General features: G+C 33.0%; 2 protein-coding genes across 3 annotated transcripts; both read right to left on the bottom strand.

The window, feature by feature from the left end:
• Nucleotides 1-1,275: 1,275 nt before the first annotated feature.
• LOC112015206 (uncharacterized) lies at nt 1,276-2,981 on the bottom strand. Its single transcript, XM_024047580.2, has 2 exons — nt 2,539-2,981; nt 1,276-1,600 (listed from the first exon to the last, which is right to left on the bottom strand). The coding sequence occupies exons 1-2, from the start codon at nt 2,979-2,981 to the stop codon at nt 1,276-1,278; spliced, it is 768 nt and encodes a 255-aa protein (XP_023903348.2).
• A 1,022-nt stretch (nt 2,982-4,003) lies between these two features.
• LOC112015218 (uncharacterized) lies at nt 4,004-6,426 on the bottom strand. Of its 2 annotated transcripts, none has more exons than XM_024047593.2 (4): nt 6,216-6,426; nt 5,329-5,418; nt 4,733-4,891; nt 4,004-4,314 (listed from the first exon to the last, which is right to left on the bottom strand). In XM_024047593.2, the coding sequence occupies exons 1-4, from the start codon at nt 6,306-6,308 to the stop codon at nt 4,216-4,218; spliced, it is 441 nt and encodes a 146-aa protein (XP_023903361.2). In that variant the 5' UTR covers nt 6,309-6,426; the 3' UTR covers nt 4,004-4,215. The 2 variants fall into 2 exon arrangements, with proteins under 2 accessions (XP_023903361.2, XP_023903365.2); XM_024047597.2 differs by having other exon boundaries at nt 4,045-4,314; nt 5,329-5,415; nt 6,216-6,416.
• Between the last annotated feature and the right edge of the window lie 14,873 nt (nt 6,427-21,299).

The raw sequence follows: 21,299 nt of genomic DNA on the forward strand, positions 1-21,299 counted from the left end.
CCAAGATTCAAATCTCCTCTCTTTACTGTATTTATCAAGTTATAAAAATAAAAATATTATGAAATTGGACTATCCTACGTGGACTGTTTTACATATATAGCTGCTGGGAAAAGTGAAAACATATGAGTTGCAGAAATAACATAAAAAAATCATTAAAAGAAAAAAAAAAGATATGAATTCGGCTGCACTGTCACATGCAATTTGCAATTATTTTTAAATTTACTGCATCATGATTCTGATTACGGAATTTGGATGATTATGAAGAGCAGTCAATTTCACAACTCACAAGCTCCTCTGTGTATATGAGGAAAGGGACACATGAGACTTCCCTTTTATAGTATCAGTGTATCACATGAATTTTTGTGTGGTTAGTTTCTATTCTCTATAAGTCATTTTCTAATGCAGCATATCATATATAAACAGTGGGCGCTCAATTTTCTTTTGACTCAGATCAATACCACCATCATAAATCAGTCACACATGACGAGGTTGATAGTTTCATGCTGGAGTTAGGAGTCTGCTCTTCTTAGTGGGCTTTCAAAAGCTCTATTGAATACAGTATCTATTTACCAACAGCTCTTAAAAAAGTTTGAGCAAATTGAAATTGATATACATCCCTGTAACTCTATAAATCATATTGGGTCAAGCACTAATGTGTTCAAGTTTAGCTCATTTACCTTGTTATTGAACTCAAGTTCATGGTCAAAATTATTGTTTTATGTTCAATCTTGGTCTTATTGAGTACAATCTCTATTTACCAACAATCACCTTGAAAATATAAGCAAATTGAGATCAAGGTGTTGAAGTTTCGTTTCTTTACTTTGTTACTGAACTTGAGGAACTCAATCTAAGACAAGCCTTTTTTTTTTTTTTTTTAAATTTATTTTTAGTGTGTTCAGACTTGGTTGACCAATCTAGTAAATAAGCTCAAGCTTATTCATTGTCTTTGTTAAATTGGTTAAATAAATTATTATGTTACAAGTTTTACTTTTTTTTTTTTTGATAAACTGCAATTCATTAAGAAAAAAACAAGGAACAAAGGGGATAATCTTCCTTACAAAAAGCCGACAAAGCGCTGGGGGGAGGGGGGGAGATTATCATTATTGAAGAAAACAGAAGACACAGAACTTAAAGCAAATTTAGCGACATAGTGGGCAGCACCGTTACAAGCACGTTTGACCCAAATAAAAAAACAAAACACAAAATTAGAATGAAGAGCAAGGATGTTGTCAGAAGTGGTTCTGATGGCCCAAGAGGAAGGGAGATCAGGGGAGTTTACAGCATCAAAACAAGCCTTTGCATCACCTTCAAAGACCACATGGTTCCATCATTCTCTCGAAGCCAGCTATATTGCCTAGAGCAAAGCCTCAAATTCAGCCAGAAGAGGAGAGGTTGCCTTACCTTCATGATTCTAGCCCAAATTTTGATGGGGACACCAAGGTGATCCCTTGCAACCACATCGAGGGAAGCATGAGTGGTGGATAATGCAACATCCACATTGATTTTGAGCCAACCAGGGGGAGGAAGAATCCAAGAAGGTTGAGCAGCATGGATGTAATTAGGAGATGGGCTAACAAGAGCCAAGGAGAGCTCATTGAACCTACAATGAAACGTATGGATGGATGATGGTCGATAGGGCTGTTGTGTTGAAGAGCTAAGTTCCTAACTCTCCAAATTTCCTCCAAAATCAAAGCCATGTTGAGAGAGATGAGCCATTGCTCTCTAGCTTGACAAAAAGCTTTTGGAGGATCGAGAACAAGTTTGACGATATCCACTGGGCTATGGATGTTAGATTCATCAGCTTTGAAGCCCCAACAAGCAGCAAACCATAAAGCTTTAGCGAATTCAGGGTTCCATGGATTTAGGGTTTCATTCCATGGAATGACCCTTGTGTCTCGATAGTCCTCTTCTTGGCATTTTCAATTACTTTCCAAATGGGGGACGCGGATTTTGGGGGATCCGACTGGAGCTAATTCTTACTGATTTTGTATTTAGCTCTTAGAATGTTCATGTAGAGATTTTGTATTTAGCTCTTAGAATGTTCATGTAGAGACTATCTCTTTTGGAGGCGATCATCTAGCTAGTTTGGCGAGGAGAGTAGTGTTGATATCTTTAACTTTCTTAAAGCCAAGTCCACTCTTGTTCCTTGGGTGGCAGAGCTTGTCCCAAACTTTCAGTGCGAGGAAATTTCCGTTTTGGTTTTTTGGCTTCCACCAGAATCTTCTAGTGAGGGAGTCCAATTTGTCGCAAACTTTGTTTGGAATGTTGAAGGTTGACATGGTGTAAATGGGGATGGTTTGGACGACGGTATTGCAGAGAGTTCTTCCTCTAGCCCATAAAAGACATTTACTTCTCCACTTTATGAGTCTAGCTTCAAGTTTGTGCTGAAGGTAAATAAAGTCCTTTGAGGGAGCTCTTGACAATAGGAATGGGACTCCTAGATAAACAACATCCTTTTTTAGGGCCTTGACTTGAAGGATGCCTTTGCTGGTTTTTTGTGTGGGACTTTGTGTATGCTTGGAGAAGTAGATTCCTGACTTGTTCTTATTCACTAATTGATCAAATCGTAAGCTGTATTTTTCAAGGATCCTTGATATAGTTCCAACATCTTTTCTAGAAGCTTTAGAGAACAACACTATGACATCAGCATAGATCACGTGGGTGATAGTTGGTCCACTCTTGCTGGTCTTAATGCCATAAAGATTTTTGTTCCTGAGTTCTAAGTCAAGCATTCCGAAGAGAATTTCTTGCCCTAAAATGAACAGATATGATGAGAGTGGGTCCCCTTGTCTAAGGTCCCTTCCAAGTTTGAAGCTTTCAGTTTTACCTCCATTGACAAGAACTTCGAATGAGAATGAGGAGATGCAGGATATGATCCAGCTTGTGAATGTCTGGTTAAATCCCAGATGAAGAAGAACAGCTTGAATGAACCTCCAGCTTACTCTATCATATGCATTTTGGAGGTTTAATTTGATTGCCATGAGGTCTGGCTTGGTTTTCCGGGTTTTGAAGCTGTGAAGGATCTCCTAGACAGTGACCTAATTCTCCGCAATCCATCTATTGGGTATGAAAGCTAATTGGGCCAAAGAGATGATCTTGTCGAGAAGTGGTTTGAGTTTAGCCATCAGGAGCTTAGAGATGATCTTGTAAACGATGTTGTAGAGACTTATTGGTCTATTACAAATTTTACTTAAGAAAGCTATACATGTACCTTTAGAAATACATATGCTCATCAAATTTATTCCTAGAATTTACCAATTAACTAAACTTTATTAAGAATAACTTCTATTAAACAAGAGATTCTTCACAGTTTTTTTCTTTGAAGTTGCAACATATTGAGTGTTGAAAGTATTATATGTATTATTTACAAATATAAGGTTTTATTAAAAAAAAACAAAAAAGCCTGATTTAGTAGTATATCGGTGCAAGGATTCGAAGACAGATACTTATGCTTCAAATTGCTATAGTGATGCATGGAAGATGAAATCTTTTTTTGATTCTATGAACATAAGTTTCATCCATAATCTTCTCTGATGGCCCTTTCAAACCTTGGTAAACTACATTTAACTACTTTAATGGTTTGGGTTTCCTGCATTTGGAAAATTACATACATTTGCTCCAGACTTTTTTTCTAGGGGGGTCAATAGTGTCGGAGCTAGGAATAGTTTGGAGAAAAAGTTTATTTATTTATTTATTTATTTTAACGAAGAAGCAATTTTAACAGTAATGCTACTGATGCAACACTTTTATAATATAATCTAGGTGGCAAGTTGTTAAAGGTATATAAAGAGCGATGTCAGTTATGAGTCTAGATAAAAACCAATTACAACATACCACTTAACCTTTATTGTAAAAATATTGTAAAAATAGCACTAAAATGATTATATTTAAGCTTATTTCAGCTGGGTTCAAACAAAATTTAGGTTTAGAGTGTTCAAATTTTTTATTTAGGGGTAAAAAAAAATTATATATAATGTATTTTTTTTTTTTTGGGCCAAGGAGGTTCAAATGAACCCACTGGGCTGGCTTTAGCGCTGCCCATGATTTGCAATAGTAAACATGATTTTTGCATTATCATCTTGCTGCCTTTCCGCAAGTACAAATAAGGCCAACTTCACAAAAATTTTCTGTGAACTAACCTACTGTATATACATAATAGAGAGTTGTATATCAATTAGTGTTGTAATGTTTTTAAGGCTATTGATGACAAGGTACTTAATTAACCTGGTCACCACTAGCTAGGCGTCTCTTCTCTTCCTCAACTTGTTCAAGCAATGCTTCTAGCTCTGCTTCTGTCAGGCCCTCTAGCCGCTTCTGCAGATTAGCATTAGGCCCCAACCCAGTATTAGGAAAATAAATTGGCAAATAACTCTAAATAGCATGTTTACAAAGGATTCATTGTGCAAGGATCCATTTAGGTCAGTGGGGAAAAAAAAATCAAGAGTCACCAATAAGAAGGGAAAAAAAAAAGACGAAGAAGAAGAAAAGTGAGAACAGAAATGAATTATGCTGATGGGCTCAGCGATGGATCAATTAGTTCAATAGTTATAAAGTTACTTTTGAAGGTATCAGGAGCTAAATGGAGCTGCTATATCTATCCACTTGAGTGTAAGTTCCAAAATTAATGGGCAAAAAGTTTTCCCATAATATTGAAGAGGATCAGCATAGTCATAAATAATGCACTTATGCTCTGATGTAAAGACAGACATGATGGGATTCTTTTCAATTATACCTCCATGACTTTGTTTTCATAGTCTCGTAATTGTTGAGCATATGTCATTTCTTTGTTTGAAACTCTAAATATATATGTTGAGATCCAACCAACCGTTAGACCCAAAACCAGTACCAGCTGAACTACATTTCCAGCTTGTAGAGGATCAACACCTACAAACTGCACATGACAACATAAATAGAACAATTACAAGGCTGGACTACCAATAAAAAACCTTCATGCATGATATATATAACTGAAACCATCCAATTCAATATACAAAAATAAAAAATAAAAAAATCCTGGGCAGGCATAATCATGAAAAGAAGGTGATACTTCTTTTACATTCCTTAATATACATGCTGGAATGATTTTGTTGGCACCAATTAGAGATGGTTTTTTTTTTTTTTTTTAAATTTATTTATTTATTTTTCAGTAAGAGTTTTGTCTGGCGCTGTTAAAATATATCTAACAATATTCTATTCCATTTCCCATAAGCAAGTGTGAAAAATAAACAGAAACAACCTATAAAAGCAAGAAAAAAAAAGAAAGAAACAGACATTAAGGATTCAAGGGTAACAAAAAGTTAAAATGACTACAAAATGGAAGCCAGGTACCTCCAATCCAGTTTTCAAGCCAACGCCAATGACAGTAACTCCAACTCCTATCAGTAAAACATCCTTCCTTGTGTAACCAAAAGGTTTCTGCTGTAGGAATAAGAAAAAATTATGAAGCATAATATCTTGATTCCTTTTTCTCTTTATTTATTTTTTTTACTTGGACTGCAGCGAGTCAGGTAACAACATCCAAATTAAAAAAAAAAAATTGGAACGCAAAATTTATTACTTTAATTTTCACTTTAAGCACCTATTCATTTGGAATAGCAACACTCTTATACAAACCAGATGAGGACAAGTAATAATCTTCCTTTTCCCAAACCTATAGCTCTCCATCTCTCCTGTTTGTGTCTGTGTTAAAGTCTACTTCTCTAAGTTATGCTTTGTTATCACTTAAGGAACCCAAAGAAACTCTATAGCATTCGACAAAGCCATGGGCAGAGCAAAGGAGATGTACTACTAGGCAGTCTCTATTAGCAAACTAAAGAGACCACCCATTGATCAAATTCTTTTAAATTAATTTGTTGAGTAAAGAAGAAGAAAGCTGACAAAATGATCACAGTTGATGCTGAACTAGTTTTGAAGTGCAACATCTATTTCCTATCTCTCCTTCGGTGAGCAGAAATTCTTCCCTATAATCTTTTTCTGTTATTTTTGTGAGTAATATTTTGGGTTTAACAAATGGCATGACATACGCCCAACAATTATGGAATTAAATGAGTAAAGTTTACAGAAGAAGCATCACACATATAAAGAATATAATACCATTAAATATATCTCAAAGAAGTTCAGTTCATGGTTAAAACATGGGCTAGCAGATAACTTCATGCATTGTATTGAAAAATGATACAATGAGAAGCTCATCACTAGTGGTTGCTCATACATACCTTGGCCTGATCAGTGGAGTCATTGCCATTACCACTGGAGTTTGAAGCAGTGCTACTTCTAGAGATGGAAAAGATCAATTTCTTTGACAACATGTGGTTGGATCCTTTTCCAAGAAAAAGAGAAGTTTCCTTTCTATATAAGCTTTGATTAAGTCTTCCTTAAAAATTCAATAAGAGATGTAGCATTATCAGATACTTGACATGGTCTTTATAACCAATGAAATCTTATTTACAAATCCTTAATAATTAACATCAAGAAGGCTTTTTGTATACAACATTAAGCTCTCTTTTACACACACCCTAGTATTAGAAAAAGTAGTAGATACACTAGAAAAATGTTACTTTTAAACCTCTGGTAGAGCCAGCAGAGATCTAGTAAGAACATTTGGAAGTCACAAGACAAAACATTGTTTAATCTTTTTTTATTTTTTTTGGATTTGTCATAATTTTATACTAAATATCCAAATTTATTGTCACTTTTATGCACTCCATTAAGAAAAATAAATGTTTTTGTAAAACATAATTTTCACAAACCTCATCCATATTACTTCTTATCTACAAAACTTGAACCAATCCCACAGTAAGGGTTGCATAATTCCAGTTTAATCAACAGACAGTATCTGCACCTCAGAAAATTGCCATTACAAGCCATTTAAACAACCTATAATGATTTTGTTGCTTGCACAATGCAGCATGCTCCTAAAGTTCTTCCCAAGTAAGATAATAAATGGGCTGAAGGAGAAACTTCAAATAAAAGTCTCAATAGTGTTGTTATAACTTGTACAAAGATGAGGGTTGAGGAAGGGACTAGAAGGCAATAGTATAAACCACACGGGAAATCAATTATTGAGCATTTTTAATCCTTAAAAATTAAAAAAATTGTTGCATTTTTTCTTGTTATTTACAAACAACTAGACTAAAAACTTAATATCTTTTTATTGGAGGTGAATTTTGACAAATCTACCATTGGATTACATCTTCTTATATGCTCCATGCTTACAAAATTTCTACAAAATTAAAGATCAATAATTATGTCATCAATAAAATATTTAAATTGCAAGTTTTTGTAGTTTAAAATTATGCATAAAATATAAATTTCTAGATCATAGAGTAAATAATATCCGATTGATACAAAATTTGACATGTGTATTAAGAGCGTAAAGAACATACAATTCAACGGTTAGATTTTCAAAATATGCAGTAATGTTTATTTTATTGAGTAAGGTTATAACCTTAGCCAACAACTAGTTTTGTAGTTAAACTTTGTCAAAAAACTAATAGTATTCTTTGGCACATAAAATGGAATCAGAAAGTCAAACCTTTTAGACAATGACCTCTAGTCTCAAGAATCAAAAGAATACATTCAGGTAATCGGAGAAGGGATCAGTCACAATTAAATGAAAGAAACAGTATGAGATACCTGGACAATTTATAGATAGAAAAGGAATACTGCCTGAGCCTGACTCTATGAACTATAGGCTAATTCATTACTCTTTTTTTCCTCCTGTTATACCCATTTATTAGCAAGATATCATAATTCGTGAGCATAGGATGACCATCAAAATGAATTTCTAATGTATCTAAGGTTGCAGAACTTGTAAACTCTGAGAAAACAGTCAGCACTAATCTCAAAACAGTAAAGAACAATAAAAGCACCAGTGAATCTGGGCCTCTTCTTCACCACACCCACCCCTCTTCAACACCCCCCATCCCCCCTCTTTCCCCAAGGGGCAAAGACTTATTTCTAAGCAAAGTTTAATAAATTATACGAGAGCCTCCCCAAAAAAAGAACATTTCAGGCACCCAAGGAAATTTCCTGGATTACCATTCAACAAACCATTTGTTTAATGGACATAGTATTCACCAAAAGAAGGGGATGGTTCATTTGGGCACGATAAGTAAAGACTGAAACTTTGAGAATATATATATATATATATATATATGTACGTATGTATGTATGATGACATACGCCCAACAATTATGGAATTAAATGAGTAAAGTTTACAGAAGAAGCATCACACATATAAAGAATATAACACCATTAAATATATCTCAAAGAAGTTCAGTGCATGCTTAAAACACAGGCTAGCAGATAACTTCATGCATTGTATTGAAAAATGATACAATGAGAAGCTCATCACTAGTGGTTGCTCATACATACCTTGGCCTGATCAGTGGAGTCATTGCCATTACCACTGGAGTTTGAAGCAGTGCTACTTCTAGAGATGGAAAAGATCAATTTCTTTGACAACATGTGGTTGGATCCTTTTCCAAGAAAAAGAGAAGTTTCCTTTCTATATAAGCTTTGATTAAGTCTTCCTTAAAAATTCAATAAGAGATGTAGCATTATCAGATACTTGACATGGTCTTTATAACCAATGAAATCTTATTTACAAATCCTTAATAATTAACATCAAGAAGGCTTTTTGTATACAACATTAAGCTCTCTTTTACACACACCCTAGTATTAGAAAAAGTAGTAGATACACTAGAAAAATGTTACTTTTAAACCTCTGGTAGAGCCAGCAGAGATCTAGTAAGAACATTTGGAAGTCACAAGACAAAACATTGTTTAATCTTTTTTTATTTTTTTTGGATTTGTCATAATTTTATACTAAATATCCAAATTTATTGTCACTTTTATGCACTCCATTAAGAAAAATAAATGTTTTTGTAAAACATAATTTTCACAAACCTCATCCATATTACTTCTTATCTACAAAACTTGAACCAATCCCACAGTAAGGGTTGCATAATTCCAGTTTAATCAACAGACAGTATCTGCACCTCAGAAAATTGCCATTACAAGCCATTTAAACAACCTATAATGATTTTGTTGCTTGCACAATGCAGCATGCTCCTAAAGTTCTTCCCAAGTAAGATAATAAATGGGCTGAAGGAGAAACTTCAAATAAAAGTCTCAATAGTGTTGTTATAACTTGTACAAAGATGAGGGTTGAGGAAGGGACTAGAAGGCAATAGTATAAACCACACGGGAAATCAATTATTGAGCATTTTTAATCCTTAAAAATTAAAAAAATTGTTGCATTTTTTCTTGTTATTTACAAACAACTAGACTAAAAACTTAATATCTTTTTATTGGAGGTGAATTTTGACAAATCTACCATTGGATTACATCTTCTTATATGCTCCATGCTTACAAAATTTCTACAAAATTAAAGATCAATAATTATGTCATCAATAAAATATTTAAATTGCAAGTTTTTGTAGTTTAAAATTATGCATAAAATATAAATTTCTAGATCATAGAGTAAATAATATCCGATTGATACAAAATTTGACATGTGTATTAAGAGCGTAAAGAACATACAATTCAACGGTTAGATTTTCAAAATATGCAGTAATGTTTATTTTATTGAGTAAGGTTATAACCTTAGCCAACAACTAGTTTTGTAGTTAAACTTTGTCAAAAAACTAATAGTATTCTTTGGCACATAAAATGGAATCAGAAAGTCAAACCTTTTAGACAATGACCTCTAGTCTCAAGAATCAAAAGAATACATTCAGGTAATCGGAGAAGGGATCAGTCACAATTAAATGAAAGAAACAGTATGAGATACCTGGACAATTTATAGATAGAAAAGGAATACTGCCTGAGCCTGACTCTATGAACTATAGGCTAATTCATTACTCTTTTTTTCCTCCTGTTATACCCATTTATTAGCAAGATATCATAATTCGTGAGCATAGGATGACCATCAAAATGAATTTCTAATGTATCTAAGGTTGCAGAACTTGTAAACTCTGAGAAAACAGTCAGCACTAATCTCAAAACAGTAAAGAACAATAAAAGCACCAGTGAATCTGGGCCTCTTCTTCACCACACCCACCCCTCTTCAACACCCCCCATCCCCCCTCTTTCCCCAAGGGGCAAAGACTTATTTCTAAGCAAAGTTTAATAAATTATACGAGAGCCTCCCCAAAAAAAGAACATTTCAGGCACCCAAGGAAATTTCCTGGATTACCATTCAACAAACCATTTGTTTAATGGACATAGTATTCACCAAAAGAAGGGGATGGTTCATTTGGGCACGATAAGTAAAGACTGAAACTTTGAGAATATATATATATATATATATATATGTACGTATGTATGTATGTATATGGACGAACATGCATGCACTATTAGTGATTTCTATTTGTGTATTTATCTTTGTTGTGGTGGATGTCTGATTATATGTTCCAAACACATCCTAGAAGATAACTAGTAATTCAGCAGAACATCAAATATAGAGATAAGCTGATACAAGCCTTAATCTTATTGGAAGTCAGAAAGAAATTTATGTAGTGAGAAAGATGACTGGACAGGCTTAATTTCGTGCTAAAATTTTCAACTAGTACACAAAAATGCCTCAATTTTAATTCTAGAAACCCGGTCAATCTGAGTTTTATGAAGCACTAGAGATCCAAATATCATAGGAAACACCTGTTATATGGCTCTGTATTTTATGTTCTGTGAAAAATAAAAAACCCATAATGTTGTGATTCTTCACTTTCAAAAAAGGAAATGTGTTTTCTTCACCAACCACATTCAATCAAAAAAGGTTCCTCTTCTGAAATAACTCACAGACACATAAGGCTAATAACTTGCATGAGATATATGCACAACTTCAACGAAAGGATAGATGTGAGTCATTTCATTTTTATAAGTAATAATTTTTTTTTCAAAGTGCAATAAGGGGCACAATTCTAGCACACGGGATGCATGCAAGAGAAACACCCAAAAGCAATCTAGTGCCTAAATTTCATAATTCAAGAAATTCCAACAAATTGAAAAAACATAAAAAAGTAAATGAAGTAGCATCTGCCATCCAATCATAAAGAGACCTCAAGAACAACAGCTTCAACCTTAAAGCCAGTAACTCACATCCCTTAAAACTTATAAGTGAATGCATTCCTTTCTCTCCAAACAATATTATCCAAGATATGTCTAAATGTAGAAAAATAATCTCCATTTTAGTAAATATGTTGCAGTGTTTATGGATTAGAGAAATGATTCCAATCATGTACACATATGATAAATAAAGAAGATGACAAACAGTATATGTGTGATACCCCAAATGAATTAGATATTAGATTGGATTAGAGGATTGTGTCTTGTGTGGGCCTGTTTCCCCACATTGGATGTTAACTAGGAAGATCTTGGTGCTATAATTGATTAAAAGAAGCCTCAATTATAACTTGACTAGTTCCGCATTGAATATTTACTTCGTAAATCTTGGCCATATGAGTGATTAAAAGGAGCAACATACGTGTTTTAATATATATATATATATATTATTTTTGCAAAATTCTTAAATTAGGCCTGATCTTCATTTAATTATTTTAACCTTTCAGCTTATGTTTCCATCTTCCAGGTAAAAGCAACTCTAATTAACCAAAGAAAAAGACACAAGCTAGCTAAGACACAACAGATAATCCTCTAGTCACAAATATTCCAAAAACACTTCCTTACAAAGGAAAACAAATCATTAACCTCAACAAAAACTATCACAACCCAGTACATGAAATTGTTCACTTTCAAAATCAAAGAATCCGAGTGAGTAATCCCAGCTTCTTAATAATACAAAAATTCAAGTAAAGCAAAGAAATCACCGACTGACCTCTCACCAAACCTTCAAAAGCTCTCGCCCTTGGCCGCAAAAATGGAAGAGCAGGCAAACCCACGAAGGAAACCGCTTCTCTTTTGCATAAAATGCTGCAATTAGTAAAGACTGAAACTTTGAGAATATATATATATATATATATATATGTACGTATGTATGTATGTATATGGACGAACATGCATGCACTATTAGTGATTTCTATTTGTGTATTTATCTTTGTTGTGGTGGATGTCTGATTATATGTTCCAAACACATCCTAGAAGATAACTAGTAATTCAGCAGAACATCAAATATAGAGATAAGCTGATACAAGCCTTAATCTTATTGGAAGTCAGAAAGAAATTTATGTAGTGAGAAAGATGACTGGACAGGCTTAATTTCGTGCTAAAATTTTCAACTAGTACACAAAAATGCCTCAATTTTAATTCTAGAAACCCGGTCAATCTGAGTTTTATGAAGCACTAGAGATCCAAATATCATAGGAAACACCTGTTATATGGCTCTGTATTTTATGTTCTGTGAAAAATAAAAAACCCATAATGTTGTGATTCTTCACTTTCAAAAAAGGAAATGTGTTTTCTTCACCAACCACATTCAATCAAAAAAGGTTCCTCTTCTGAAATAACTCACAGACACATAAGGCTAATAACTTGCATGAGATATATGCACAACTTCAACGAAAGGATAGATGTGAGTCATTTCATTTTTATAAGTAATAATTTTTTTTTCAAAGTGCAATAAGGGGCACAATTCTAGCACACGGGATGCATGCAAGAGAAACACCCAAAAGCAATCTAGTGCCTAAATTTCATAATTCAAGAAATTCCAACAAATTGAAAAAACATAAAAAAGTAAATGAAGTAGCATCTGCCATCCAATCATAAAGAGACCTCAAGAACAACAGCTTCAACCTTAAAGCCAGTAACTCACATCCCTTAAAACTTATAAGTGAATGCATTCCTTTCTCTCCAAACAATATTATCCAAGATATGTCTAAATGTAGAAAAATAATCTCCATTTTAGTAAATATGTTGCAGTGTTTATGGATTAGAGAAATGATTCCAATCATGTACACATATGATAAATAAAGAAGATGACAAACAGTATATGTGTGATACCCCAAATGAATTAGATATTAGATTGGATTAGAGGATTGTGTCTTGTGTGGGCCTGTTTCCCCACATTGGATGTTAACTAGGAAGATCTTGGTGCTATAATTGATTAAAAGAAGCCTCAATTATAACTTGACTAGTTCCGCATTGAATATTTACTTCGTAAATCTTGGCCATATGAGTGATTAAAAGGAGCAACATACGTGTTTTAATATATATATATATATATTATTTTTGCAAAATTCTTAAATTAGGCCTGATCTTCATTTAATTATTTTAACCTTTCAGCTTATGTTTCCATCTTCCAGGTAAAAGCAACTCTAATTAACCAAAGAAAAAGACACAAGCTAGCTAAGACACAACAGATAATCCTCTAGTCACAAATATTCCAAAAACACTTCCTTACAAAGGAAAACAAATCATTAACCTCAACAAAAACTATCACAACCCAGTACATGAAATTGTTCACTTTCAAAATCAAAGAATCCGAGTGAGTAATCCCAGCTTCTTAATAATACAAAAATTCAAGTAAAGCAAAGAAATCACCGACTGACCTCTCACCAAACCTTCAAAAGCTCTCGCCCTTGGCCGCAAAAATGGAAGAGCAGGCAAACCCACGAAGGAAACCGCTTCTCTTTTGCATAAAATGCTGCAATTCATATTTCCATGGGGAAGACTAGCCATTCCTGCTGTGTATTCTTCACATAATACACACACACACACAAACCAAGTTAAACGAAGTGGAAGAATATATTTAAAAAGTTAATTGCTTCACAAAGGTTCTATATATGAAGAAAAGCACAAGCATGGCCCAGAAGCTAAACACTCATTTTAGGCAAGCCCAAAGTTTCTATCAAATAAGCAAAGCAAAGCAAATCAAATCATTACCCAAATCTAATTTCAAGAAAAGAAACGTAATTTTGCGCTACTAGAAGGAGAAGAAGAAGTAATACTTGGTTAGTTGGCAGTAGCGGGAGCTATATGGGAGTGCCGACCGTTAATGGATAAAATGAGTTGAGTTCTTGTAAATGAGAGGTAACAGGCAGGCTCACTTGTCAAAAAACTATCATTTGTTTGGAGTAGTGAGGCCACCTAAGGGTCCCATCTTTCCCAAAAATAAAAAAAAAATGTAAAATATGGATTTGTTTGGTAATATTGTTTTAGTAATGTTATTTGTATTTTTTGAAAATATATGTGGATAAAAAAGTGTGTGAAAATACGTGTAATATTGTTTAAAAAAAAAAAAAACTGTTACTCAAAATACTATACCAAACGACCCCATATTTTCTAAATATTTCAATGCAATTCTTTTCGAGCTTCTAATTTTACTTTTGTTCAATAGAGTTTTTTAAATTTCAAAATTATTTAATTCATGGTTTTCATCGTTATACTTAAATGTCTTAGTTTTGGTATTTTTAAAACTTTTTAAATTAAAAATTTAACAAAATCGATTTTCTTTTCTCTAAAACCTAAATTGAAAAATCTCTCTCTCTCTCTCTCTCTCTCGGAAAGTTTGGAATTAATTTTGTCTTTTAAGTTCTACCCTTCTTACACCCAAATAGGATCCACGGCCGTGGGCCTCCATTACACACTCCTTTGGTTGTCCCCGCCATTAGTAATTGACCCCTTTTCAAACCTAACTCCAACTGATTTGGTTCTTCCCCCCTCCCTCTTTTACGTTTTCTCTCCAATTCATCCTCTTAAATTGAAAATCTAACTCAATCTTGTTCTTTCTTCAACTCACTTTCCACTCACAACTCAAATCAATGCCTAGAGAGGGACCTTGTGAGATGGGGAGAAGTAGTGGGCTACAAGAGAAAGAGAGAGAGAGAGACCTTGTGAGATGGGGAGAAGTAGTGGGCTACAAGAGAGAGAGAGAGAGAGAGAGAGAGAGAGAGAGAGAGAGAGAGAGAGAGAGAGTGTGTGTCACACACACACACACACACACACACACACACACACACACACACACACACTGTGTGAAGGCCATCTTAGTGGTAGCTTGCGGTGGCTGTCCATGGCAGTATAGGATATTTATAGGAAGATGATATATTTTCAAAAAAAAAAAAAAATTCTATTAAAGCATAAACAATCTAAATCCCAAAAATGGGGCATAAATCTGAAAATGTTTTGGAAGGAAAAATAATAACAGTGTTTACTAGCCTATCCACACGCACCATGCAAGTGTGCTCATAGCCTTTTCTTTTCTTTTAATAAAACATATGACGCTTTAAAGTCATTACCATAAATAGTTAAAGCTAAAAATTAAATGTTTCCAAATTTATGGATTTAAAATTTTATTTTTTATTTTTTAATTTTCAATTTTCAATTTACCTTTATCTCTTAATAGGAAAAAACTTATTTTATGAACATTAATGAATAATATAGTATATCATTTTTATATCATATACAATTATATTATTATTATTATTATATAGTGAGTCCACTTTTGAAATTGATACAAATTTACTAGAATATGATTTTCTCAAACTTACTTCATTGTATATGCGAATAAACATAAGTACTTAGGATATGTTTGGTAGACTGTAATAGACGCTGTAATGTAATGATTATTCCTATGATTTAGTTATTCTTTAGCTTGATTATGTTTTTATTATAAGGAATAATCATTCCTTATGAATAACTATTTTTCAAAATGAGGAATAACTATTCATCTTTAAAAGGTTGTATTAGCTATTCCATAGTACATGCAATAATTTTAAAACTTAATATATTTCCAAATAAAAAACTTTCCATATACATCTAACAATTATAAAAATAAAAAATCATAAAAAATAACACATATCTCTCTTAAATTTAAAAATAACAATTTTTAAGAAGATATAATTATATGAGTAAGAAATTTCCTAAAATAAATGTTTAGTTTCATTTTAATGTTATAACTCATAACCAAACTAATGAATATGTTTAGTTATTACATTACAACACATTTTATTCCTAGTAATAAAGATTACAATTCCTATCGTAATCCTCATTCAGTGTACCAAACGTACCCTTAGGGCATGTTTGGTAGACTGTAATAGGCGTTGTAATGTAATAGTTATTCCTATGGTTTAATTATTCTTTAGTTTGGTTATGTTTTTATTACAAGGAATATTCATTCCTTATGAATAGCTATTCTTCAAAATGAGGAATAACTATTCCTCTTTAAAAGGTTGTATTAGTTATTCCTTAGTAAGTGCATTAATTTCAAAACTTAATATATTTCTAAATAAACAAACCTTCCATATACATCTAATAATTATAAAAATAAAAAATCATAAAAAATAACACATATCTTTCTTAAATTTAGAAATAACAATTTTTAAAGAAATTTAATTGTATGAATAAGATATTTCCTAAAATAAATGTTAAGTTTCATTTTAATGTTATAACTTACAACCAAACTAATGAATAAGTTTAGTTATTACATTACAACACATTTTATTACTAGTAATAAAGATTACAATTCTTGTTATAATTCCCATTCAGTATACCAAACGTACCCTTAGTGTTCAACGCTTCCCGTAACACTTTTGCACTTTTGCATTTTTCTCATTATCTAAAACTAAGCTCCTTCCCATATACTTACATATGCTTTTATAAATCTCAACTTCATTTTGTGTATACCATCATATGAGTTCAATACATTCTCAAAAAAAAATCATATGAGTTCAATAAAGTTCCAATTTATATGTAAAAGAGGCAAATAATACAACCATACCATCTATGTTTTGAATTCACTTAGACATTAGCAATTGGTGAATTTGTAACTCTTTGGGATCTAAAAAAAAAATGATGTTGTTTGTAACATACCAAACAGTATTATGAAAATGTTGGATGTTCTAAGGCTTAGTTTTTCAAAAAAAGAAAAGAAAAAGAAAAGGAGTGCTTAGTTGATGTTTATGTCAAAGAAATTAGTCATGAGATTCAAATGAAGTGGATGTTTTTAATGCAATTTATAAGACAGCCTACAAATGTTCTTTTCAAATAAGAATGTGCATAAATACATACATCCATATATCATACAATTCTATAATTACTTACTTGGCAAGACTGTAGCTACATTACTATCCCAAGAAAAAAAAGGTGAAGAAGAAGCATTTTGCATTTGCATCACCAAAAAGTTAGTATTTTATTTACATTTGTAAAGTTGTGATTTCCAACTAACCTTTGTAAAGGCCACGTGTGAAGCATATGATTAGAAACTGAAAAGTCATGCTAGCCTGTCATTTCGCAAGTACTTCTTGAGAAATGCCATCTCGTGAGGTATCTGCGAAACTCTCTGTTTGGAAAAAATGAAAAGTGCTTTTCTAAATTCTTTACACACACTATATATATTCTCATTACTCAAGAAATTGTAAGGAGTCCTTTTAAGAGAGAAACCCTAGCAAAACACTTGAGAGTTAGAGATTGTCATACCCACAATGAGTTAGAGATTGTTATACCCACAATCATCTACACAAATTCTCTTGATTTTCCTCTACTCCTACCTTTCCATCTATACATCCTTGAGAGGTTTTTAGGCCAAACACTTACCTCACCCATTTTGAGTGTTGAGAGAAGTTTTGGTGCCTTTGGGAAGTATTGGAAGAAGCCATTGAGTAAAGGATGCAATCAAGCAGAATTGCGGGATCCGGAAAGCTAGTGAAGACAAGACTTTAAGAAGTCCGATGGCAGCAGGAGCTTGGAGGGCTCAAGTACATTGGGTAGATTGGGCTTGGATAGTCTTTTTGATATTTGTGTACTCCAACATATTCACTAGTTGATTGATTTTGACTTGGAGGATCGTGGAGAGATTTTTTTCCGAGTAATTTAATTTCCTCTTCGATAACACATCTCGGTGTTATATTTTATTTGCATCTCTCTTCCCTACTCTTTAGGTTTTACGTTTATTGCTCATTGTGGTTTGCATATAGCTTAGAGTAGTGTTATTGGTTTATTGCGCTTCATTTACTCTTGTTCCGCACTTAGATAAGTTAAAGAAAAACAATTTAGCCGTAATTTAAAATTTGGGGTCTAAACAAGCATTAGTATTTTCACACTAATTGAGTTTTCAACATTTATACTTTAACAATCCACTTTACATCTCATTCTCTATTTTATACTACATCATATTAGAATAATCTAAAACAAGAAGAGAGAGAATGATGAAGCGAGGAGATTACTAAGGTGGTTGTAGGACATAGAGGATCGGGGTGGGGTTTGAAGTGGTTTTAAATTTTTGATGGAAGAGGGGGTAATTATGCCGTTTTGGTGTTATTTGGAAATGAATATGACAGAGCTCCTGATATTGTTCTTTAAAAAAAAAAAAGGCTATTTGTTCCAAACAAAAGAGGATTGGATTTGTTGAAGGCATATGACACTACGGTAGTCTAAAATAGAAAATAAAAAAAATTCAACTATTCGTCTAGCTTACAAATAGATGTGGTTTGTCTTCTAAAAAAAATAATGGGACTAATTGAGGAAATTAGTGGATGTCCCTCACAATGTGCCTATTCATTATTAGTTATTTTATAATACTTATATGTGTTATAATTTTTGAAAAATTAATTTTGATTATATATTATGTCACTAAAATAATGAAGAAGAAAAAAAATGTAATCTAGTATATCTATAATTAATCATAATTAATTAGACCCTAAAAATGTCACCACGTGCATTTTGATTTTATTTGATTTTATCGGGTATACGTGTATATTTCGTTCTTTCATTTGACATTCTAATTATTTCCTTTTCTTTTTCTTAGGAGTATTTTTTTTTATTAAAAAAAAGAACTTTTAAAGGTTTTTTTTTTTTTGCTAAAACTTTTAAAGGTTGAAAATCAAATATTTAAGGTTTATAGTTTTTAATTGTAAACTAAATATACATGTCAAGAGACTTAAAAATATAACAACAATTGAAGAAAGAAATATAAAAATATGCTATTTCATATCTCAAGTTTAATTTTACATACATCTGAGTACCTCATTTACTAATAAAGATTAAGCTCTTTCCAAAAATATACTAAATAAACACAAATAACATGTATAAAGGTTCTATTTCTTTCCCAAACAAACCTTTTAGAAACTCCAAATGTTGCTGAAGCAATGTATCAAGCTTTGACAATATTGTTGAGAAGTTTAATCATATACGCATAAAACCAAAGCCAATTTCATACTCTTCTTAACACTATTTTCCCACTCTACGTATTTAACATAACTTAAAACTTTGATTATTTTGTTCATCAAGTCCAAACGTATTGTTCTGCAAATTTATCTATTTTCTAAACCTCATATGCACTATACTAACAAGGCAATTCTCACCAACTGTGAAAGAGTCCAAAGGTCAAGTATTCTAAAGTGATTCTCACAGCATATAAGCCCCCTTGTACCCTAAATTTAAAATACCTAATGAAATCTAAAAATCCCATTTTTTTCCGGATTTAAGCTTCTATATGTTGACTAACTATAACCATAATTCGATGTCAATATTCAACTCCTAAAGAGTCCAAGTCAGTGTTATAAGACTATCTGCAATGAGCCAGTCCTAATAAGGGAAACCTGTGAGACCCTAAACAGCAACAAAAGCTTATGAGATTTCACAGAGATTGAGTTCTTTGGGTTGGCTTTCTACACTAATTTTTTTTTTTCCTGAAATTCAGTAAAAATGTTGATTTACACCAGCTTTAGTCCTAATGTAAACAGTTAATATTATAAACCATAGAGAATTTGGGAGTAACATTCTGAAAAAGATGTTTTTCTAAAATCAAATTGTTAAATTCCACTGTTCAATACATGGATCTGTCTGCCAATTTTACTAGATTTAAATCCCATTAAAATTCTCCCCAACATTATTGGCTCCCAAAGGTTATCCAGATAGAGAACACAGAGTTATGGATGAAGTGAATACGTGATTGAGAATCAAGACTAGTCATTGGCTCGCTGCCTCTAGCCTTCATTGTCTCTCTCTTTCTATCAATTAAAATGATAATTAAACACCCTTTCCTGACAATCTTCTAATCTTTCCTTAGGTGGAAAGAAACCAAGCCATAGCTATCAAATAATGCATAGAGAAATTTAAATTTTGGTTGAGTCATTCTGTTAATCCCAAGAAATCGAATGTTATTTTAGCAAAAATATCAATTCCTCAAAAGCAACAGAGAATTGGTCCTATCTTAACCCAAGAAAAGCACCTTTCCACTCATAATGCCTCAGCCTTCACTCAAGTTAAAACAAGTCAGGCAGCCACTCGCTCAATGAAGTTGTGGAAAAGATTCAGAGTCAAATCCATGGATCTTAGGGACAAGTGCTATCCCGAATAGCAAGGATTGTCTAACAAGACCAATGGCAATAGCCTCACTAAGTTATATGATTATATCATGTCTTCTCTCACTTTTTCAAATATTTGTTTGCTCTAAAATGAATGGGTTGCATTAAGAGTTTTGGTTGGGGAAGACAGGACAAAAAGAATTTATTCCTTTAATCTTGGGATTCTTTGCGTAAATCTAAAGCAGTGGGAGGCTTGGGGTTTTGCCAAATGGAAGATACAAACAAAGCACTAATGGCAGAGGTGAGCATGGAATTTGCTGATTGGGGAAGACAAACCATGGGTGAAAATGCTCATATGAAAATACTTGAGAGGCACATCCTCCAGGGCAACTAAAGTACCCTCTAAGAGCTCAGGCTAGTGGAAAGCAATTCTGGGACATAAAGGCCTACTACTAAGAAGCTTGCTTTAAAATTGATGACAGGATTGGCTGTAAGGTGTGGGAAGACCCATGGATGCCAATCCTTCCTAATCACAAACTACAAGCAAAGTATCCCCCAATCCTGTCCAGATCATCATCAACTGGGTCTTGGACTTAATCACCAAAGAACTTATTTAGGCTGATTTTTAAAAGAATTTAGCTTCATATATCCTCAAAATCCACGTCACAAGATCAGCAAGCAGGTAAGGTAATTTGGACCCTGCACAAATCGGGGAATTTCACATCTAAATTGGTTGACAGATTCAACCAACATCATCCTAAAATACAGAACTTCTATCCAATATTGAAATTATGAAGCAGTAAGATTTGTTTGAAAATGCTAATCTAAATGATTGCATGGAATTTGCTTCCTAGTCGAGCTGGGAAAACTCAAGATTCAAGAAGATGACAAATCATGCCTGCTTTGTAATTATGGAGCAGTTTTTTTTTTTTTTTTTTTTTTTGGGGAGGGAGGGGGGGGGGGGGTGGTGTGAGAATGAATAGAGCAGTTTCATGAATGTTTGAAAATCTTAATCTAGATGGTCGCATGGAATGTGCTTCCCACTGCCAAACCTCAATATATTAATGCAATGCAGTACTTGCCTTAGTATTCAGA

The sequence above is a fragment of the Quercus suber genome, unplaced genomic scaffold (assembly GCF_002906115.3).
Source record: "Quercus suber isolate HL8 unplaced genomic scaffold, Cork oak 2.0 scaffold_296, whole genome shotgun sequence".
Lineage (NCBI taxonomy): Eukaryota > Viridiplantae > Streptophyta > Magnoliopsida > Fagales > Fagaceae > Quercus > Quercus suber.